A 23,836-nucleotide genomic window follows, 5' to 3' on the forward strand; every position below is an offset into this window, starting at 1 on the left:
GAGAGGAGAGAAAATTGGAGGTGGGGGAGTGGGATGGAGGAAGGGGGGGAGAGGAGCAGAGGGGGGAGGGGTGGGGAGAGAAATGGAACAGAGTTAAGAGGGGAGCCGAGGGGGCCTGGCCAGGAACTGTTCCCCCAGGGCTGGGGCTCCTTGAAGGAGGGCAGGGTGGTGACCTCTGTCAGGGTCTCTGAAGGCAATCGTGAGGGGCCAGCCAAGGCCAGGAGAAGTGGGGGGATCTGCAGGTGCAGGGTGGGCGGGAGGCCTGGCTCCAGGAGGCCGGGGGTGGCAGGCAGTGCTCCTCCCCTGCCCCACTGCTGACCCGCCATGGGGTGGTACCCCAGAGGGGCTGCAGGCACCAAAGGCCCTTCGCAAGCATGGGTCATTCTGCAGCTGAGGAAACTGAGGCATGAGGAGCCAGGCACCCTCCACCTCCCAGTGGTGGCCTCCAGCCTGAGGCAAGGTTGGGGAGACTCACAGGTGCACCTCCAGCCATGGAGGTGGGGGTGAGAGGGGGGCAGGTTAGGGGGATCCATGGGGTTACGATGCCCCTGGAGGGGTCAACAGGTGCCCTTTCAGGACCTGTCACCCCGCACACCTGGGCCCAGGCCTGCACCTTCCACCAGCACAGGGTTTCAAGTTTCCTAGTGGAGCAGGTCGTGGGCCAGGATCCTGGAACCATGCGAGGTGAGCTGGGACCAGCTGGGTCAGGCAGGGAAATAAGGAGGGAGGACTGGGAGGGGGGGCTAGTAAAGGAGGGAGGAAGGGAGGCAGATAGGACGCAGAAGCTGACGGGGGCTCTAAGGGGCCTGGCCGCCACCCACCCACCCCCACCCCACTCCCCTTCCCCAAGCCTGCTCCTCTTCAGCACACATCAGAAGCTTCCCCCTGCTCGAATCCTCAGGAATTTGGGGTGAAATCCAAGGCATGACCCTGGCCTTCAAGACCTGGACCCCTTGGACGCCCACTCCCCCATCCCTGGCCCCAGGCCCTGGGGTATGTGGGCGTGCTGTGGGCTCCACCTGGCCTGCCCACCCCAGATCTCTGTGCTTTATATGGGTCACTAAGCCAGGAAGTCGGGGGTTCCAGAGGCCACGCTGTCTCCATCCAGCGTAAACACAGGGTGCGTCGTCTTGTGACTGGCGCTGGGAGGCGCTGATCCACAGTCCGAGGGGGCACCCAGGATGTCCTGATGCTGTCCAGTCCAACACACTGCGACGGAATGCTCCAGAAACACCGCCTGCCTCCCCCTTGACCAAGGGCTAATGGCTCCCCTGAGGAGTTGGCACAAACCTTGCACCTGGGAGACTAGGAGGTGGCCCGCGTTGATGCCTCACGCTCCCAGACACGGATGGGGCTGTTCACCTTGAGGACACACAGGATGGACGGGGCCCAGCAGGGCACATCCTCTCCCCTCCTTCCTGCCCCTGCTCCCACTTCCCTTTGCTATCCTCCGCCCTCTGCCGGCACCCTGCACCCTGGCCCGTGGTCTCCTGCCCCTGCGCCCTCTGCACCGGCCCAGCCCTGACAGGTGGTCACTGCGGCTGCTGGCAGCTTCCCCACCTGAAGCCCCCGCTCTGCAGCCCTTCCCTGGCCTCTTGTTAACCCCAAACCCCCTGTGAGACGCTGTGTGGGCCAGGCACACCATCTTTGGGGCCTCTTGACTTCCTGTGCTGCAGCTCGGCGATCTTCCCAAGTCCAGGCCCACCAGGGGACACTGCTCTGATCCTAAGCGTAACACGACGCACCTGACCCCGGTCCCTGCAAGGTCATAACCCGGCCCCTCAAGGAGCAGGCTCCCCATCCCTGCAGGAGGGACCTCCCCCAAACCCCTGCTGCGCCATTGCTTCACCGTGACCTCCGGTGGCCCCGTCCAGAGTTAGCCACCCCTCAGGGTCCTCCTCTGCAACGTCTGGGCTGATAGGGTTTCAGTAGGCGAATGCTGGGGGCCTTCCCCCCTCCTTCCATCATCCACCTGCAGAGCATCAGCCAGGGCCAGGCCATCTCCGGGGTGACGCTGGGAATGGGGGCAGGAGCGGGGGCCCAGCTCACGCCTCGGAGGTGACACTTCCTCTGCGACCACTGCACAGTGGGGGTTTGAACCAAAATGTCCCTAATGCCCCATCCAGCGCTGGCCCAAAAGCCTAGGATCCCTCCCAGGAGGAACCAGGACAGAGGTGGTAGAAGGCCTGGCCCGAGCTCCCTAGAGAAGCCCTGACTCACTCTCGGGTCCAGGCACGTCTCTCGCGACGGCCTCCATCTCCAGGGGACAGGCTCGGGCCTGCCCTGCAGGAGGATGGCCGCGTCAGGCCCACTGGCTCTCTGTCCACAGCTGGCGTGACTCTTGTTCTACCAGGCTGGCCCCTCTCCGCACCACCAAGTCCGAGTCAGTTGCCAGACTCTCCCAGGGTGGGCTGCAGTGCATGACCCCAGCCCCGCCCTCCCCACGCCAGCAGCAGCAGGTGCCAGAGCCTGCAGAGTGGGGCTAGGACAGCAGAGTGGCGTCCAGCTCAGGGCTCCGGGTTAAAAGGGGAGGATCTAGGACCCCCAGCTGGCACCCGACGGTCCTTTCTTCCCTCTGAAGGGAAGCCGGTGACCCAACCTTCAGTTGTAAAGAATAAAACCAAGGACGTAAGATAGAATAGACCAGATAAAACCATGCTCGTGTGGACTGGCTGAGGGGTGAGCTGAGTCTGAGACTACAGAATATATTAATTTTTCCTTGCCCCTGAAGTTGTGACAGGGACCTGAAGGAGGGGCCTCGGGATTCCTAACCACATCCACGGGGGCATCAGGGAGCTGAGAGAGAGCGTGCCAACCTGGTGTCCAGGAAAGGTATGCCCAGCAGCGGCCAGGCTGCAACCACCCGACTCCCGGACCAGGGGGGACCAGTCCCACGTGCGCACCCCTGTCGAGGGCAGGAGCTCTGCTCTGGAGCCTGCCCTCTGACCAAGAGGGAGAGAGCGCTTACCGAGGACTGGCGATCGCGAGTCCACACACCACTCTCTATTCACGGAAACAAGTCGTCCAACCTGGGCTGAGCCTGCTGCCAGCTGGCCGCCTGGGGAGCAGAATGGAGGGGGGTTTGGGTCTGTTCCCCAGACTGGGTTCTGGGTGGTCAGGTCTTTGTAAGGCAGCTGCCACCTCCTGGACACACTGGCACATAGACTACTCCTGAGTCTCCTCCCTCCCGCACACTTTGGAGGCAAACTGTTGAGAGATGGTGCCTCTCCCTCCTGCCAGATTTTTTCTGCCCTGGGAGTTTGCAGTTTGCTTGGTAATTCCACTGCTGAGCCCTTTGCACATTCTTCACTCATTCAAGAAATGCTTATCAAGAAATGTTCACCAGGTCCTGCCCACTGAGCATGGCCCCTGGAATGGGGGAACGGGCGGCAGGGGCTCCGGAGAGGCTGCCATGTGACTGAGGAAGGGGATGTGTCACACACCTGTTATGTCCGGAGCGGGTGCAGGCAGACTCGTGAGCCCAGCGTTCCGGGACCCGTGCAGGTAAATGGGGCACTGAGGACCCTCGGGCTGAAGCCTTCTGACTCCTGTTTGGAAATGCACGCAAGCTCTAGAGCTACAATCTTTTCTCCTGACCAAAAGCTTATTAGATTTCTGAAACCTGTGTGAAGTCTTGCCAGGATGCAGGCTGGATGAGAAACACCTCTGGGAGATATTTAGGAATTTCCCATTTTGGCGTTTGCCGTGTACACGGGCCTCAGGGCTAGAATTCAGGTAATGACCACACAATGAGAACTGTCTTGGCAACGAACGTCACACACAGACCCACAAGTGCTTAAATACAGATTTATTGCAAACCAACACCGGAGACAGGGTGATTTCGCAGGTGTGCACCCAACTTCCTTGGACCTCAGCTGACGGAGCTCAGTGGCCAAACTGCTGCTGCCAGGTTTGAAGAGAGAAAACAGGCAGAGTGCACAGGCTCCAGGGCCCAGGCTGGTGGCGAGGGGCAGAGGTCTCCCACGAGACGGCGAGGGCGACCGAGCACTCCCTCTCCTGAAGCCCCACACTCCCAGATGCCTGCGAGCTGCTGTTACAGCGGGCGGGGTGGGGAGAAACGCAACACTGGAAATCAAATCGGGCAAAAGGAAGACAACTGACCACCGAGTCCACAGCTCCCAAAGTCTCCCAAACAGCTGAGGTGCGGGCACCACACCCCACCTGGTCACGGCAGAAGACCCCACGGGGGTGTCGGAGGGGAGGAGGAGACAGGGGCGTGTTGAGAATGGTTCTCTCACAGACACATGCCAGTGAGACCTTTCACTACATGGGACAGGTGTGCAAATCCTGAGGGCGCTACAGAGGGGCCTCCAGCAGCTCCGTGACCAGCCTCGGTGACAAGTGCAAACAGCAGGGCCCTGTGCTCCCATGGTGGCGCTTCCCCCAGCCACCTGGTGTCCACGCCTCCTGTGATGGCATCAGAGCAAGCAAACGCTTCCCAGGGACCCAGGGATGTGTCTACAGGGTGCTGTGAGCCAGGAACCTGCCCCCACAGACTGTGATGAAGCAGCTGCCACCTCTGCAGCTGAAGGGGGAAGTCTCCAGAAAGAACGCCCCCCGGACAGGGCTCCTTCCTCCCCCAGCCCAGAGAACATAGCTCATGAGCGCAGGTTCCAGGCTGCAGAGACCTGCAAGGTCACTGCCCAGAAGGGCAGCCCCACAGTCCTGGTGAAGGGCACAGGCTCTGGGTCCTGGGACAGCAGTGGGAGCAGAGCCACGAGCTCTGTGCGGTGCAGTCTGGCCTCAGCCAGGAAAGGACCAAGGGCTGCACCGAGCAGCTGACACACCACGGGGCCTCCTGAGAGTGCCTGGCCCAGCTCACTTTGACAAGAACCAGATCCCCCGAGAGAAAAGTGCTAGGCTGGGTGGCAGCAGAGCAGCCCGGTCAGGAGAGGGACAGATCCTGCCGTGCCTGCACCTGAGGCCACAAGACACTTTCTTCCAGTGTCCAGATCCGGCGGCAGGACCCCAGTTTCCGCAGCTCCTCAACGAGGCTGAGGCAGGCGGTGAACGCGTACAAGCAGGCGGGCAAGACCACACGTGAACACAGCCAGCAAAAGGGCGAGGCTGCGCTCTCCCCAAACTGGCCAGGAGCTCGGCCCTCAGGCTGCACAACCCTGCCCACGCTTCAACAGCCGAGCAGCACCCACGCCCGCCCCAAGCGTGAGAACAGCAAGCAGAGAGCACAAGAGCAGCAAGAGGAGGGAGGGGGTGGCTAATGGGCCGGGAGGGGCTGGAGCTGCGCCTGCCGGGACACCCCCTGCTCTCTAACACCCACCCGGCACGGGCCACGCAGCCCCTGCCCTGCTCTAGAACAGTCTGGAGATGCAGGGCCAGTGTGGAGGCCGGGTTCCCCCTTGAAAAGAAGGATGGCAAGGGTGAACCAGGCAAGCAAGTCCCTGGCAGGAGGGAGCCGAGGGCCACGGTTGAGGCCCCACCTCCCCGCCGGCGAGGGCTTCCTTTCCTTCGGTCATTAAAACTGCACAGCCCCGGGGGAGATGTTGAACATGGCCGGGTCGAATCGCTGGCCTCGGAAGGGAGAGCCTTCAGCATCCCACCCCTTCTTCAGCATCTCATGGACTTTCTACAAACAGAAAATAGAGAGGTTAACTGGAGTCACCAGGCCCGCACGTCCTAGAGCAGGACTCTGCTCTGCTTCCTCCGGAAGAGGACCTGCCCAGGGTGACAGCAGACCCTCCGCAAGACTGTGCTCCCCACATGCAGATTCCACCCCCATCTTGTCCCCAGCGAAGCACCGGCCATCTTTCTGGCTCAGATGCCGTCCCTTCTCACCAGAAATACCTGTCCGAACTCCAAATGGCTTGAGGGCTACAGCCCACAGGGCTGACTGAGGTGCAAAGAGGGGTTCTCTGCTCCCCCTTCCCAGGGAGAAGGCTGGTGGCCTCGAGGCCTGCACCCTCAGATAGTCTGGGAATGAACCAGGCTGTGACTCAGAAAGACCTCAGGAAGTCTGGCTGTGGACCCACCAGTCACCGACCCCTGCAGCCCCTGGGGGGCACAGGTCAAAGCTGCTGGATCACGTATCCCAGCACACGGGCAGCCTGGACCATCCAGCCTTCAGGGGCGGCAGCAGGCCAAGCACTGTGGCCTGGGCCAGGGCACGGCCGGAGGCTGCGCCCATGAGGGAGGTCCCTCGCGGTGCTGTAGGCCCTCCTTCCCCGCGGGTCCCTGGGTCTGCCCTCTGTGCTTCCCTGCAAATGCATCAGGCTGGGAACCATCTCCCCTTCCTTCTGGCCAGGAGAAACAAAGAGACTCACTGCCGCGGAGCCAGAAAGCCCTGCCCACCTCTGGCCTCTAGGCTGACAGACCGCGCTGAGGGGAAGACTCCCGGTGCCTGGCGAGGCTGCAGGACTCTCCTCCTGACGGGGGCCTTCTTTTCCCTGTTATTAAACCTACGTGGTGCCGCAGCAAACACATCAAAGATGGGTAGTACACCTCAGGGATTAATCCGTATTACTCCCAACTCGGTACAGATGACACACGCCAGGGACGTTGGGAAGGGCACTGGAGGAGCAGGCCGCCCCCTGGGGAGAAGGGGCCAGAGAGGCCGGCCCCGCCCACCAGCCCGACTCCAGGGCTTCCTGGCAGCCCTGATGGGCCAGGCCTCCCCCTCCGCCCCATCCCTCTTCCTCTAGCTCTCGCCCACCTACCCCTCCGAAGCCCCTCCTCCCGGTCTCCCAACTCGCTCTGTGCCCCTCACCCGAGCACCTCCTCTGCCGAGTGAGCCCTGACCCTCACGCTCCAGCTCCACGGGGCCCCGGCCCGCTGCCCACGCTGGTCCTGCCGCACGCCCCTCATGGCCACCACCTGCTTTCTTAAGCCACCCCTCCTCCCCGTAGCCCCCATCTGAAGCCACCAGCCAGTCCTGCTGACTCTCCAGCCCCGATTTCCTTCTCCTGGGGACGCTTTCCTCCGAGGACTCCAGAGACTGTCCGTGGCTTCAGCACCGCGAAGCCCAGCTCCCTCACCGCCAGGCCACGCCAGCTCTACTGGCTCCTCGCGCCTCCAAAGCTCTTCTCTCCGTCCAGATCCTGCTGGCCGCACTGCGCTTCCCTCAAGGCCCCGTGTACTGAGGACAGTCCACGTGGAAGCCTGGGAGGCCCCGAGTGTCTGCTAAGCCCTGAGGTGTCAGTCCTCTACCATCTCCAGCGAGGGCCGGCGAGCTGGAGGCTCCTACCCGTCCAGGAGCAGGTCAGCTGGGCGAGGGGTCACCCCTGAGTCCTGCCACCTGCACCACCAGCCATGGGCTCCTGTGTGTCTGCTGAAGGTCTCCGCAGGGCACTGCACTCAGCCAGGCACTCACGCCCCTTCGTGGTCAGGCACACTGCCTGGCACACGGCAAGCCCTTCCAGAATCCCTTTCGACTCAAACCAGAGGTCTTTCCATTAGACTGCAGGGTTTTCCAGGCTCTTTTTCAGATCCTTCTTGATCGGCCGGCCCCATCCCTGAGCTCATCAACAGGGACTCGGCTTCCTACTTGGGTCTCACAGCCAGGTGCCTGCCCGCTTCGGGGCAGCGACACCCACACTTTCGACGGCTGCACAAGGTCCCCTCCCGTCAGGCCAGCGTTCAGAGTGCTCTTTCACCTGGTGGCCACAGGCAAGTGCAGCACAACTGGCTAAAACTGCCGCCTAAACGTGCGCAGAGGTGGGTTGCACTACGCGTCCTGTGCCCTGCGAGCTCAGCGATTACAGCCAGGGGCCAGTTTCCGTAGACAAGACCAGCAGATGCCTGTGATCCAGTGGTCAACCGTAGCCCTGGCCTCTAGCCCCAAAAGCCCAGGTGGGTCAGGGAGCCAGACCAAGAGGCAATTCAGAGACTCAGGGAGGGGTGACAGAAAAGACTGGAACCAGCTCAGGGTTCAAACCCCAGCCCTGCTGCCAGACCAGCTGTGGGACCTTGAACACGTGCTGCGACCTCTAAACCTCGACCCCCCTCTCAGGGGTGCTGCGACGGGGACCATGACCCAGCCAACCCGACCCAACCTGCGCGCAGTAAGCACTCACTAAGCACGCCCCTCCATGGCTCCTTGGCCCTTGAAAGAGCGAGGCGGGCTGTTTGCATGCAAGGTCTGAATGAGACAGAAAGGAAGGACCACAGGCACGCGGGCAGTGGGCGGGGGCGCTCGACGGCCCCAGGCCTAGAACACTCATAGGAGCCACAAAGTGAGGCCCCTGGGAGACAAAACAGGACGGCTGAGAATCTGAATGGCACTGGGGGTGGGGTGGAGGGCGGGCCTCCTATCTGACACATGAGCAGCCTTGGAGATGGGCCGTGGTGCCATGGCTCAAACTCCCGGCGCTGTTCACATGAGACACTGGGAACTAAAAATAACCTGAGAAAAGCAACCCTCACTTCTGCAGGGAGCCACTCTTGGGAGTGCTAAAGCAGAAGGAAGACGGTACACGTCTAACTAATCCTCCTCACTGTGGCCACCGCAGGCTCAGGCACGAGCCTCCTCTTCAGTCACTAACTTCCTCCCGTGCCCCCACAGCCGCACGCACACTTCTCACGCCTCCTGACATTCGGAAGTGACTTGGAAGGACTTTCTTCCCATTGGCCCTTTGTGGTCAAACCCGCACCGGCCCCGAGGCAGGGCTGGGCCTGACTCTCCCTCCTGTGCTGAGGGTCCTGAAGGGGCTGAGGGGAGGGATCCGTCCGCACGGCCCCAGCGGCCCCAGCGTGTCAGCTACCAACAGGCGATACCACCGGGACCCCGCGGACAGGCAGCTCTTGGCTCTGCCGGCTGGGCGCCCCGTCCCAGGCGGCCAGCAGGCCGGCGTGCCCGCGCCAGGAGCCCGCAGCAGCATGCCCCGCCCCCGCTCCGGCCCCAGAGGGCCCGTACCAGCTCGTGGCTCTGCGGCTTGCCCTGCAGCTTCTGCTGGTAGTCGAAGGCGAGCCTGTCCAGGACAGCACGCTCCTCCTCGTCCACCGTGGCCATGGAGCGCTCCTTGTTGATCTGGTCGATGTCGATTTGCTCCTCCCCCTCCAGGATGGCGCTCCACCAGTACTCGCCCACTTTGTTCAGGCTCACCTGGCACACGAGGGCAGAGACACAGTCAGTGTCGGGCAGGTGGCACCAGGGACCCAGCGGGGCTGTCCGGACCCCGGGCACTGAGTATTCCACTCTCCACCACCATGACTGGGCGGTGCCTGCGGTCCTTGTCCCCCAGGTCCTCTCAGAAGACACTGACCCCCGTAGGCATCAGCACCCGCACCGCTCAGTCACCAGAAGCCCAGCCTGCTCGGACCAGAGGGGGGCGTTTCCCAGCACTCCGAGCTGCCCCATCCGCTGGTACCCAGACCCCGTCACGGTCTCCCGAGCTACCGAGGGAAGCTTGAGCCCGAACAGGAGCTTCTGTCAACATCCACCTGCCCGGGCCCCGCTAGCTCACCCCTCTCCCTCCTGCTGACCGTTCCCACCTCCAAGTGCAGCACCCAGGCTCCTGCCTGCTGGGGGGACCAAGCACTCGGCCTGACAATGACTACCCCCCAGCCAGACGCCCAGGCGCCTTGTCCCATTCTCGTCCCTGGCCAGGAGGCTGCAAGAGTGGCTCCCCAATCCTGCGACCGCTGCATGTGACTCACCTGCCACTCAGCCTCGCGGTGCAGCCCAGTGAGGGACGGGGGAAGTCGGGGGGACACAAGAACTCAGAGACGGGGACTGCAGAATAGCAGGGCTTTGCCTGAAGCTGATGCCAAGTACACGCATCCCAGGGACCGCACAGGGAGGGCCCAGGCCACCTCCTCCCCGTGGTCACTGGCCGGCTCATCGGGAAACTCTTTACTCACTGGCTAAGAACTGACAGGAGGGCTGCCCACGCTCCCTCACTCTGTCCATTCTCAGACGGGATGCAACCCCCACTCATGCCCAGAGGGGCAGGGAGGTGACACAGGGATGACGGAGCCAGCAGTGAGAGCAGCGCTTCCGCACAGGAGCACCATGAGGAGAGGCTTACTGGCCAGTGGGCAATCCTGACAAAGTGGAGTGCGAGCTGGCCCACAGGCAACATCTGTGAAGACACCGCATGCCCATGGGTCCTAAGAAGTCGGCCCCATGGCTCACGGGCTGCGGGGAGCGGTGCTGCCAGCTCCAGCCCTGCTGCCCGAGTCCACGGAGAGCTCCTGCGGAGCCCAGGTCCCACAGGGTCACAGCAGAGCTAAGTCCCGGCCCTGAGAGCGGCTGAGGCGTGGGCAGTGATGAGGGCGGGTCACACAGTGGAGACAACCTCCAGGAAACCACAAGCATAGCACGAATGTCAGCATCTCAGCACATTACAAAAGCAAGTCGCCCCACTTCTGAGCGTGAAGATGGCAGGGCTGAGATGGCAGGGGTTCTGAGCACCCCCTGCCCACCTGATCAGATGAATGACCTCTACTCTTTCAATGCCACTGTTTACATTCAGGGTGCAGCTTGTTTTCAGATGCTCTCTCTAGCCAGCTTCTGGCCAACTGTACTCTCCTGTTTGCACGCGCAGACCTGACCTGGCCCTCAGAGCCCCCAGTGCCGAGCACTGAGCCCCGTCTTTACAGAGCTGCAGATCACTGCGCCAGTGCAACAGAAACCTTCCACGGAGGAAATACATTCTCTTCTTACCATGCCAGGAGAGACTTCTGAGGAAGTCAGCCCTCTGTATCCACAGGTTCTGCATCCACTGAAGTCAACCAACTCCAGATCAAAAATATTTGGAAAAAAAATTTTCCAGAAAGTTCCAAAATGCAAGACTTGAACTTGTCACACTTCAGCAACTGTTTACATAGTATTTGCATTGCATTAGGTATATGATGTGAAGTAAACAGGAGGATGTGCACAGGTTACATGCAAACACTACACCATTTATGTAAGGGACTAGAGCATCCTTGGACGTTGGTATCCTTCGGGGGGGGGGGGGGGGGGGGGGGGGGGGGGGGGGGCTGGGTTCTGGAACCGATCCCCTGAGGTACTGAGAGACGACTGTAAATCTCCAGAGACAACAGACCCTTTAGACTCATTTTACTTGTATCTTCGTTAGTCGTCATCATGGCCAAGATCTCTCTAACGTATATCGTTAGCACTCACAACCTCTGTAAAATACCCACTATTACCTCTACCTGGAAGTCAGCGCCTCACCTGGATCACCCAGCGCTACAGGCAGAACAGAGCCATGCTTGGGCCAACAGCCCGTGACAGCACTGTGGGGTCAGCCCAATCCCCACCCCGGGGCTCTGCTGCTGCTTCTGCGCGTACGAACCACACACGGGGTGTCCCAGCCAGGTCCACACACATATCCAGGCACGACACAGCTCGGGGGCTCAAAGGGACTGACCCTGAAAACAAGGAGCGGGGGGGGAGAGGTGGGGGGAGGGCTGGGTTCTGGAACCGATCCCCTGAGGTACTGAGAGACGACTGTAAATCTCCAGAGACAACAGACCCTTTAGACTCATTTTACTTGTATCTTCGTTAGTCGTCATCATGGCCAAGATCTCTCTAACGTATATCGTTAGCACTCACAACCTCTGTAAAATACCCACTATTACCTCTACCTGGAAGTCAGCGCCTCACCTGGATCACCCAGCGCTACAGGCAGAACAGAGCCATGCTTGGGCCAACAGCCCGTGACAGCACTGTGGGGTCAGCCCAATCCCCACCCCGGGGCTCTGCTGCTGCTTCTGCGCGTACGAACCACACACGGGGTGTCCCAGCCAGGTCCACACACATATCCAGGCACGACACAGCTCGGGGGCTCAAAGGGACTGACCCTGAAAACAAGGAGCCTGGTGGGCCTCGCTGCCCGGGCCTCTTGTGTCCACAGAACAAGTCCGCATGGGCACTCTGCAGACCCAATAAACATCAAGATGAGCCCAGCACCACAGTGAAAATAATTTAAGGGGAAATTCACATTAACATAAAATTAGCCATTTTAAGGTGAACAGTTCAAAGCATTTAGCGCATTCACAAGAGTCTGAGCTATTACCACCTCTTATCTAGTTCCAGAACACTCATCACCACAAAAGGAGAACCCGTGCCCATGAGCAGTCACTCCCCACTCTGTCCCTCCCCCAGACCTGGCAACAAATCATTTATTTGCCTGTTCTGGACATTTCCCCAAAACGGACCCACAGGCTATGTGTCCTGTGCCTGGCTTCTTTCACTCAGCACAATGTCCTCACGGTCCATTCATATGCTAGTGGGTCAGAACTTCATTCCTGTTTCAGGTGGAATAATACAGAGTACAGCATCGAGAGGACATGGGTGAAATGTTCTTGGAATGGAGCTCAAGGATTCAGGTCTAAAAGTAACATCTTTGATAAAGCAGTCTGATGGTTTAACATTTGATTTTTTATTTTAACATTTTGTTATTTTTTTTTAATCAGGTTTGTGGAGGCGTAAGCTGGCACACAGTAAAATTCACTCTCTCGAGGGTGCATCCTATGAGTTTTGACAAATGCAGCCACGTAGCCACCACTGCTATCGAGCCATACCCCAAAGCTCGCGGTCCCCTTTCGACGGCGATCCCCTCAGCCCCTGACACTTGCTTTGCCATTTTGTTGGTCTGTGTCTGTTGGTCTGCTCTTCTCTTAGCACAGTGGCCTGGTGTTCAGCCATGCTACGCGCGCATGGGGGTCACCCCCTGACATAGGCCGACGCGCCTGTGGGTGGACAGGTGGGTGTTTCCAGGGTTCAGCGGTCAGCTACCAGGCTGCCTGCAGGGCTTTGTGGTCTCCTTTCCCCTTCGTAGGTATCCAGCAGTGGGACTGCTAGGTCCTATGGTTAAGTGCACATGTAACTTTATAAAAACTGTCGAAGTGTTTTCCAAACCACCTGCACGGTTTGGCCTTCCCATCCACAGTGCAGGGGAGCCCCAGGGGCTCCACACTGTCGCCAGTCCCTGCTCCTGTCGATTCTTTCCAGGAGCCAATCAAATAAGCGTGAAATGACATGTCGGCATGGTTTTAATTGGTATTGCCTTAATGACTAACGACGTTGAGCATCTTTTCATGGGCTTATTTGCCATCTCATTTCTTAAAACATTTTATTTAGAATAATTTCAAACTTATAAGTTATTAGAATTATTCAAGTACAAAGAATACCTTTTCCTCGAGTCACCCACTGTTAACATGCTACGCCTTTTCTTTATCACGTGTATGTGTGTCTGCACATACGCTCTCACTCTGTGTGTGTAAGTTTATAATATGGGGTAAATTACACGGTATTTTTTCGGAATCACCTTGGCCCTTTACCCCTAATACTTCGGTGAGTGTCTCCTTCCTGAAGGTATGGAAGTTCTTTACTATAGTAACTTCAGCTCACCTTCCCTCCTGCACAGGATCGAGTCCAGGGTCCTGACTACATCTTAGTGGGCCTGTCCCCTTTCATCTGGAACATTCCACCACCTTTGTCTTTTGTTGTTAAGGACCATCCTTCATTTGGAGTTTGTCTAGTGCTTCCTCCTGCACAGGTGATGCTGCAGCCCTCCTGGGATGTCCCCCCTGCAGGCACAGATGTTACGTGCCACATTCCTGGGGTCCCTCCCTGACTCCATCTGCCCCACAATATGGCATGGAAATGACAGTTCCAGCCCCAACAGGTGCTGTGCAGGGGCCAGCAGGGGCCTTCTCCTCCATGATGGAGCCACTTACGCCTCTGTCGTCAGCACCGGCTCCTGGACACGTAGCATCTCAATGGCTCACTCATTCCCATCCCTGATCACACAGCGCTCAGAGTGCCCCATCTCGGCTGGTCACGGGTGGCTGCTGTGACCTGATAACACACCCTTATTCCTTGGCTTTCCTCCAGGCTCCTTTTAGCAATCGGTCCCAGACCTAGAATCAGTTTCTCAGGGGAACCCCCAGAGTGCTTGTTGAAGTTTTCCCAAAATGTCCTCAGAGAAACTTCCAACTCCACGTGGCTCAGCTCACCTCAGCACCCCAATCTGTGTGATGACGATGACTCACCCACACTCATCTCCCTCCCGTCCTTTGTCACAGAACGCTGCTTCTATTCAGAGAGGGAGGCAGTGCGCCCGGCGAGGAGGACGGCTCCTCGCAGCTGCCTGTACGTGGGATCAAGCTTGGGCCAAGGAGATGCAGGTGAAAGCTGTGGGATGGGGCTTCGGAGGGGCGCCTTGAAACAAGGACAGAGGACAGGGAGAGGCAGCAGGGGCCTACTCAGCTCCAGGTGCTTCTGTGGGGAGGACACGGCCCCGGCCAGACCGCTGGCCTCGCAGGGCTCTGCCAGAGGCGGCACTGCGGTGGGCAACCTCCTGGTTTTAATGTCGTCGACAAGTGTTTTAAGCTTAAACATTAAGCACCGTAGGGCCAGACAGAACCCGGCTGTGGTGGGCTGTGGCTGCGAGGCAGGTGACCACGTAGTGCCAAGCTGCGCCTCCACTCTCCTCCCCCGCGGGACGAGGGGACGCGCACTCTGTCCCCCAGGAGCGTGGTCTTCCGGTTCTGTTTGACACGTCCCTTCTATTCACGGGCAACTTCTCCAGAACGTGCGGACTCTGGCTACCTGCCTCTCAACACCCGGTGGAGATCCAGGGGTTGGTGATGATGCCAAAAATGTGACCACCTTGAGAAACACGATGGGTCCTGGGAGACATGAGCACTGAAGGCCAAGAACTCGCATTTCAGTCCCTGGACTAATTTCCAGGCTTTGGGCTCTTGCCAAAATACTAACGTAATTTAACCTGTATTTTAAGCTGAACAATGGCCCCTCAGAGCCAGGCAGGGGGCCAGTGGCCACCAGCGACAAAACAAAAGTGGTGAACCATTTCACAGAGAAACACACATCCCCACTCGAAAACAGCCCAATGCCAGGGCACACAGGGATCTGCTGATGTCACGGAAATCCGACATCCTTCTTGGGGGAGCCCACGGCAATGGCCGAGGACTACACTCAGCCTGTAACTCTACTTTTGAGAACTGTAATCTAAATATATAATCTAAATACGGGGCACACAGCTTATATAAAAACACTCATAGGTTCAAGCACCAGACACACCCAGTAGCGCGAGCTTTAATGCAAGCAGACGAAGGTCTGTGAACACTCTGCAGCTACTGCACCAGCTTTAAATGACTCGAGTGTGGATCGTGTCAGAGTGTGGACTGGCGTCGCCTCATGAATGGCTACAAATGCCGAGACCGCGGAGCCTCAAGGGCTCGAGGCCATGGCCTGCAGGTGCCCATGGCAGGGCCATTAGCCCCACCTGCAGGGAGAAACCAGGACAGTGAGCTGAGGTGGGTTCTGGGACAGAACAAGGCACGGGGGGAGGCCCCGATTTCACGTCTCAGGAACCAAGAAAGGAGCTTGCCTCAGAATCAAGAAGCCTCATTTAACATTCTCGAGTGTGGGAGGGAGGGAGGCAGGAGCTGTCATCCGGGTTTAGCTGCCACCCCTGCCTGCTCTGAAAGCCTGCCCGGGCGTGTCTAATGTGGATCCGGCTCTGGCAAGGAGGGAGTGGTGGCTGGGCATCAAGGGGCATGTCTGCATGGCCTGCTTGGGAGGTCAGGACCCGGACCACGGACTCTGGTAAGGTGACAGGCACCCCTGGGGTGACCCCTCCTGTCCCAAGTGGCCCCCACAGAGATCATGCCACGTAAGGCCTGGGCTAGTGTCCTGGGGCAGCCGTAACAAAGCGCCACACACTGCGGGCTTCAAACAAGACACTTACTTCTCTCCATCTAGAGTCTGGAAGGCCAACACCAACGTGTCGCGGGGCTGCACTCCCTCCAGAGCTTCCAGGGGACCTTGCCTTGTCTTCACTTCACTCTGTGTCTGTCTCTTTTCCTCTTGTAAGGACACCTGTCACTGGATTTAGGGCCCACCTGGATAATCCAGGATGATCTCATCATCGCAAGGTCCTTAACCTCATCACATCTGCAAAGACCCTGTCTCCAAATAAGGACCTATTTGCAGGTTCTGGGATCTGGCGAGGACATCTGGGGGTCCTTTTCGGCCCACTCAGCCTTTAGGAGGAGGGCCCTTGACTATTTTCCTTAATTGCCCCAGTGCCCAGCACAGGGTCTGGCACTTAGTGATAAGCAACCAACAAATGTCTGGGGCTCGACCAACCAAGGCTCTGAGCCTCACTTTAAGATCGAGGAATGGAGGTCCAGTGACGCTAAAGGCGGCCAGTGAGTGGGGCTGAGGCACAAAGCAGGCCTGGCCACCTGGGCAGCCACGCTCTCCCCCTCCAGAGGCTCGAGGGAATGGCACTTGTTCTGGTCAGCAAAGGCCCCAGGGTCTTCGCACATCAAAGCCATGTGCTTACTGAGCTACAATATCATCTCAGATACGTGGTCCTCAATGTTACCAGTAAATAAATAATTACACTGAGAACATACCAAACCTTCAGCTCCATAAGCAGCAATGTCTCCATTAAGACACTGGCCTCGGCTGTACCCGAGGACCGTGGTCAGGAGGGAGGCGGAGACAGGCAGGATCCCCGCATCTCGTGAGAAGGTGCACGCCAGGTGTGCAGGGGGCTGGGCTGGCAGGGAAGCTCCGGAAGAGGATGTGATGCTCTAAACTAAGTCCTCTTCTTTTTCTACAAGTGGTGGAGCAGCATTAGAAATGTGATGCCATCCACGGATGATGAAAGCCACTCGAAGGAACCTCGGGAAAGAACCAGCCCAGCACCTGCAATTCTGAGAGAGGTGTCTCCGTGGACCTCGCAGGGTTACACAGGAGCAGAACAGCCAGAAGCCACGCTCACAGGCAGTGACAGGTGCACCACAGCCCGTTCTGCTTCTTTATAACTCCTCGAGCAGCAGGTGCTTGGCAAAAGCAAACTGGAAAACTAAAAGGCAGCCAGGGCACAAGCCTCCCCCTGGACCAGAGGAGGGCCTGGGACGCCCACGGGGCCTGGGTTCATGACCGGACGCCGAGGCCGTCTCATCAAGGTCAGCAGGGAAGGCGACGCACCAGTCTCCCTGCTGGCCCGGGGCTGTTGGTCACAAGCTACGCTGCGCCGCTGCCAGCTCTCCTCCCCGCGCCTACTCGCCCCTGGGTGCCTTTCAGCTGAAAGTCAGAGAAGGAGGGAAGCGGGAGGCTTCTGGGTCTGGGGTCTGGCTCCACCCTGAGCAAGCTCTTCACCCTCTCTGAGCGCCAGCATACTGATTTGTACAACAGGCTTGCAGAGATGAAAAAGCACCACCAGGCACCTCACAGAGCCAGGGCCACAGTGTACCCAATAGATGGAGGCCATAATTACAAGGAGTTAATGCCCTGGCCACGAGCCACGTCCGTATTCAGACGCAAGTTGTACAAAACACGCAAAAAAGGTGACGTGGCTCTGGAACAGGCATGAAGAAGTCAACATCACCTCTGGCAAAGAAAATCCCAAGAGTGAGGAACCTGGTTAACAACCACATTTCTGCAGAAGCCACGTCAAGTACAGGGAATCCTCGGTACCCTGATCACAACCCCGACAGACCAGTGGGTAAACAGTGGCTGTGGACATTCAGGATCCAGCAACGAGGTCAGTCTTTCCGTCCCAGGCAGGGACTCGAAGACAACAGGGCTGAAGACAACAGAAGCACCCCTCAGAGGGAGCAAAGCACAAGCAGCTGTCTGCCGGGACGAGCTCTAAGTGCACAGTTCTGGGCAGTCCATCAACACACAGGAGGAGTGAGGCCCGGCATCCGTGGACAATGGGGCACCCAGGATCACGGGTACACGCTCCCTGTGACCACTTGAGCCATCACAGCGGCGCCAGTAGAGGGTGGGCTGCCTGCCACTGCCTCCCGCTGGCTGCCCGCATGACCTCGGGAGGCAGGGGGATAATGAGACCCTGGCTTCCTACTTCCCACAATCGTGGGAGGTGCAAATGAGACCATGCCCATGAAGGTATTCTGCAAATGGAACTGGTGGTTAAGAGCATGGGCCGTAGTCTGGGGAGCGGCACTGGGGGTGGGGAGGCACGGGGGTGAACAGACGAGCGACTGAACCCCAGGGTGATAAGGGGGAAATCATCATGACTGTTGCACACTAGTGGCGAGAAGCAGAAACCTCGGAAGGGCAGGGGAGGTGCAACAGAGCACGGTTTAAGCAAGACTCGGGCAGACTTGGCCGGCGCTCTGCCACCGGGTGTTCCTGTCACACAGAGGGGCCTGTGTGTGCTCGGGGGTCCCGGGCATGCCGAGACCTCCAGCCCCCCCAGCAGTGATGGAATGCTCTCCGCTCCAACGGGTTTGTGTGTCTGCGAGCCGCGAGCAGCCAGAAGAGAGCACCGCGGGCCTTGTCGGTCAGGACCAAGCAGGCAGGCCCATGGGCACCTATTCCCAGAGAGAGTGGATCATGACGAAACGGCACACTTTGCACATATAAAGAACATGCCTAAATAAAATTCTGAGGTCTTTTGTGCCCAAGGACTTAGTATTTTTCTTTTCATCTTTACCCCTTTCACCACTCCCTGGTTAAGCATCCCAGCAGGAAGTAAGAGGAAAGGAATGAACCCAAATATATAGTCTCCCTTCGCTGTATGAAGCCTCCCTGGGTGCTGCCCACTGACCAGGTGCAAGGCTCTGACGAGGGAGGATGGAGCCACCAAAGAATCTAGTAACTGGAACACGTACCCCTTCGTTTGGATCCTGCAGCCTTGGCTAGCTTAGCCAGTTGAGACCCACTTTGTCAAATAAGGCTGTCTGTTTGAATTTATTAACTCTGCATCCTCCAGACTGGCATTTGTGAAAGCGACCTGCCTTTTAATTTTTAACTTCTTTGGTTTTGCCGTAGATGTAACTGAATCCCTGGAGAGCAGAAGCCTCTGGAACTGAGGGGACATGTCCAGTGTGAGCACAGCCGCGCTCTGGGGATGATGCCCCAGCAGGACCTCCTCCATGGTCACTGCATGCAGTCTGTGCATGGGCAAGACAGGAAGCAGTGAGAAACACTGCACTCCAGCGCCCCTCAGTTTGTTGTTGACACAGGCCCCACCTCAAGGAAGCAAGCAGTGGGACGCCGAGAGGCCAAGGTTGTAGATGCAGCAGTGACAGTCAGCTGAGGCCCACAAAGGTGCCCTTCGAGCTGCTCCGAAAACACCGAGCAAACTCCCCAGCTGGCAGAAATCAACACCCTCACAGCACCACTGCCCACACTTACCAAAACGCACTTCCCGGGTTCAAGGCTCCAGAGGGAGCTCTCGGTGTTGATCTTGTGGGTGAACTTTCCTTCCATGAGGACGCGCTCCCCGTTTTCCTCCAGCACGGCCACCCGGATGGAGCTGCTGCTGAGGGCCACAGAGACCTGGAACAGAGCGGAGGAGAATCATCTCACGCTGGGAAGGTGGTGGCCGGTGTGCTCCAGGGTGGGAGGGAACGGAGGTTTCCAAGGCTCCTGACCACACGCTGCAGGAGAACAAGATGCAAAACCAGCCCAAGGGTCATCAGGCTCTCTGAATGACGAAAACCATACCAACCAATTCACACGTGAAGCAGCCTCTGCATCATCATCTCCTTCAAGGAAACGCACTAGAAGATGTCTCGATATGCATAATGGTAACGTGGGGGGCTTTGTGGGAACCGCTGGTTTCCCGCCGCAAACTCTACTCTGGTTAGGGGAGGCCAACTCCCTGGGCAGAGGGTAAGCAGGGCCGGCAGCAGGGGGTGTGCTCCCCCGACGCCCACCCTGCTGTCTGGCGTGGACAGCAGCCCTGCCCCGGAGGACACGCCCTGGGGGGGCAGAGCAGCCGCGAGCCCGGCTCTGCTGCCTGCCAGGAGCTGCTGTGCCATCTGTGGCCACAGCTCAGCTTTCACCCAGGAGGGTGAGGCCAGGTGCTCTGGTTTTATATTTTGTCTTTGTTCTCCCATCTCCTCATTCGCTGGAAACGCCCTCTCCCTGCTCTCACCGTCTGTCTCCACAACAGCGCTGGAGCTGCTGGACTGGGGGCCTTATTTCATGTGTGTACCCCGGCCAGCAGGATCCCAAGCACATGGACCCAAGGATGTTCAGCAGATCAGTAAACGGAGAGGAAAGAAAACAGAACTCCGGGTTTGTTTTCCCCCCACTTCTTCTAAATTTTAAATTTTGTGTTTTATAACGTAAAAATCTTTTATAATAGTATTTGCATAATGTCCGCATTAGGACTTTCTCACGGGTGGGTGATGTCAGTCAAGGCATCAAAACAGTCTGGAGATGGCCCTCCCATGTCACTTGCGAAGTGCTTATTAAATGCACTTGAAAAGAAACCCTCAGTGTCACAGAATTTTCAAACTGGAGTCTACACCTGTCAGTGGAATCTGATACTATAACCTACCTGTGTTTTAAATAACCACAAATAAGCAATGGAAAGGAAAGAGATGCCTGCACACACCGTGTCCACATGCAGGCCCCAGGGGGGTCCTGTGAGCCCCAGCTCCAATTGCACCCAATTTCTGAGAGAATGTACCACTTAACTTGGTTCTGCTAAGGCACAGGCACAACTCACTTCACTCCCAGCTGCTCAACAGTGGCCCAACGCACTCCTAGACAGATGCAGACAATCGCTGGCCAAATCGGGTGTCCCTGACCACGAACTCGGATGTGCGGTGAACACCTGACAGAGCGGACCAAGGCTCCACCAGTCCTGGCCTCCCAGGAGCAAGCTCACTTTAACAAATAAAATCCTCCAGCCAACTTTATGTAACAGGATAATTTCCAAACCTGGGTGAGCTTCTCACAACACTCGTCTCTTATACAAAGGGGATGTACCCAAGCACCGAGGGGAAACCAGACCAGAGATGCTTCCAGGAGCTCCACAGCTTAAGACGTCACTCTGGGAACAGGCGGCCATCTCCTAAACTCCATGACCCACAGAGATGGCAGGAACAAAGCACGCAGAGAAAAACCCCAGACAACACAGGGAAGAAGGGAGAGGCCAGGACAGAGAAACTTTCAACAACTCTATGGAGAGGAAGGAGAGGCGTGTGGTGAGAGACGGCACAGAGCAGGGACAAGCACAGCCGAGTGGCGCTTCTGGCTGGCAGTTAGCAGGTATGGAGCGTGGAAGCAGAGCGGCTGAGTCAGTCCACGGGCAACCGTGCCAGCGGAAACCCCATGAGAAGGGATAAGAACCCACTGTGTGCCATGGAGCTACAGGGGGCCCTGCTCCAGAAAAACTGGCCGGCAGTTTGAGGGAACTGGGTGGACACCCAGCCCAACACACTGCATGGCAAAGCCAGCCAGTCAACTCCTCAGCTGTGAGCAGCGATGGGAGCGGCAGACCTCAGACACGTAAAGGAGAAAACCATCAACATCATCCCACACTCCAAAGAATGGGGAAGATTTTTTTTTTTTTTCTTTTTTGCCACACCACGCAGCATGCGGGATCCGACCAGGGATGGAACCCGTGCCCCCTGCAGTGGAAGTGTGGAATCCGAACCACTGGACCACCAGGGAATTCCCAATATATTTTTAAAATAAAAAAACTAACAGGGAACTAAGGATTGCATTCTATGAGAAAAAGCAGCAGCACAAAAAGACAGACTTAGGTTAAAAAAAAAAGAAGTAAAGATTACAGAGCTAATTAGGAAAAAAGGGAATTCTAAAATATTTCCAATTTATACGCTTGGAGAGATCTGAGAAGATACAGTATCTATAGAACCAGAATAAAACATGAAAACAGAACTAGACAAAACAAACACTTAGAAAAAAAGAGAGTGAAAATAAGATTTTCAACAGAAAATCTGGAAGATAAAGTCAAAGAAATCAAGGTAGAGCCAGAAACCAATCCAGGCAATCAGTCTGGCATTCCAGAAACTGTGACAGCAACAAGACAATTTTCCAGAGCTTAAGAAAAATATGGCTTCAGTTTAAAAGGACTCACTGAGGGCTGAACAGAACGAATGAAAGATGACTTACACAAACTCATGACATTTCACACCACTGAGTATTTAAAATAAGGTCTTAAAAGTTCCAAATAGGAGGAAAAAAGTTTACTCACAAAGAACCGGAATGGAAGACATTTCTAGAAGCAGTAACAGCGGATGCAAGAAAACAGGAGAATAATGCCTTCAATCTTGTTAGGGGAGATTTTTTTTTTTTTTTTTTTTTTTGCGACTCACTGAGGGCTGAACAGAACGAATGAAAGATGACTTACACAAACTCATGACATTTCACACCACTGAGTATTTAAAATAAGGTCTTAAAAGTTCCAAATAGGAGGAAAAAAGTTTACTCACAAAGAACCGGAATGGAAGACATTTCTAGAAGCAGTAACAGCGGATGCAAGAAAACAGGAGAATAATGCCTTCAATCTTGTTAGGGGAGATTTTTTTTTTTTTTTTTTTTGGCCACACTACACAGCTTGTAGGATCTCAGTTCCCCGACCAGGGATCGAACCTGGGCCACAGCAATGAAAAGCCCAGGCTCCTAACCACTAGGCCAGCAGGGAACTCCCAGGAGAGTATTTTTTAAAGTTAGAATTCTATACAAACTCAAACCACAAAATAAGCGGAAGTTTAAAATAACCACATTTTAAGACATTCAAGAACAGTGCATTTATTACCACACATCATTTTGAGAAAGTTACCTGAGTCTATACCACAACAAAATGAGGATGAAAACAGAGGAAGATCCTGGATGACGAGGGTGATCAAAATGCACTTATAAAATGAGTAAGTTCTGGGGATCTAATGTACAGCATGGTGACTGTAATGAACAATACTAAACGGTACATTTAAAAGTTGCTAAGAGAGTAGAACTTAAAAGTTTTCATCACAAGAAAAAATTTATAACTATGTGAGGTGATGAAGGTTAATTAAACTTATTGTGGTAATCATTTTGCTAAACATACACATCCCAAATAATTATGTTGTACACCTGAAATTAATACATTATATGTCAAATATATCTCAGTAAAACTAGGGGGAAAAAAAGAGGAAGATCCAACAAGGATCTAAAACACAGTGAATTTAAACTAGAAGTGCAGTGAAAAGAAGTTCCAGGATGCAAGCTATACAACCGAACTAGAAAATAATCAGTCTGGATGGGAGTCAGAGGTGAGAGGGTCTGCAGGAAGTGATTTCTAGACAATACACAGTACGAGTGAGAGTCTGAGTAATTCTGAGATTATGATGAAAGTATACTATTTTTGACAAGAAAAAAAGAAAGACAGCCAGAAACTCCAAAAAAACAAAAACCTATACAAGAAACTACTGATCCTAAGGGATGTAATGAAAATGGAGTAAGGACCTGCAAAACAGCTTGACAGGAGGAGCAGCAGAGACCAGAGCCCTGAGTGTAAGGGGTGGTGGGCTCAGGGCACTTGCACTCTCAGCGTCCCGACAGCCTGAGCCAGATGACACGGGAAATCCTAGGTCCCCTGAGACTTTCTCAGGCAGCCACTCTGGCTGGCAGGCACGGCTGAGGCCCTGGGGGCATGGCAGCAAACACCAGAGACCAGAGCCACCCTGGTGGGGCCGATGGAGGGAATTGGGGGCAGGGGGGCGGCGCACATCATCTGTGCTGAAGGTGGGGCCGCGAGGCTATTTATTCATAGTCGACAACTTGACAACATATGCATAGAAAACATCTGCCCAAAGATCCCAGGAACTAGTACTGTGATTTCTGAGGTTGGGGTGCGGGCTGGTATAGGACAAAAGGGCAGAGGCAGGAAAGAAACCTCTCCTTGTACATTTTATTCTTTTGAACAGGTAAATGTCCTATGCATTCAAACAAAAACAATTTTTTAACAGATAAATGCAGCCTATTAGCCTTTTCTGCTATGGAAGTTTCCTATAAAAAAGAGTCTTCCTACATTTTATCTAAACGCCTTCTAAGAAGGGAACACCGTGTAACAGAACTTTTTTTTTTTTTTTTTTTTTTTTTTTT

The 23,836-nt window shown here is 56.2% G+C and overlaps 1 protein-coding gene across 1 annotated transcript in view; it reads right to left on the minus strand.

Annotated features, from left to right (window-relative positions):
- Positions 1-5,330: 5,330 nt before the first annotated feature.
- NUDCD3 (NudC domain containing 3) overlaps positions 5,331-23,836 on the minus strand; it is a 69,546-nt gene continuing 51,040 nt past the window's right edge. Inside the window, 4 exon segments of the mRNA XM_007447030.1 lie at positions 5,331-5,340; positions 5,460-5,605; positions 8,888-9,076; positions 19,130-19,273. Coding sequence (XP_007447092.1) covers positions 5,331-5,340; positions 5,460-5,605; positions 8,888-9,076; positions 19,130-19,273 — 489 coding nt within the window.

This window comes from Lipotes vexillifer, unplaced genomic scaffold (assembly GCF_000442215.2).
Source record: "Lipotes vexillifer unplaced genomic scaffold, Lipotes_vexillifer_v1.1 scaffold1359, whole genome shotgun sequence".
Classification (NCBI taxonomy): domain Eukaryota; kingdom Metazoa; phylum Chordata; class Mammalia; order Artiodactyla; family Lipotidae; genus Lipotes; species Lipotes vexillifer.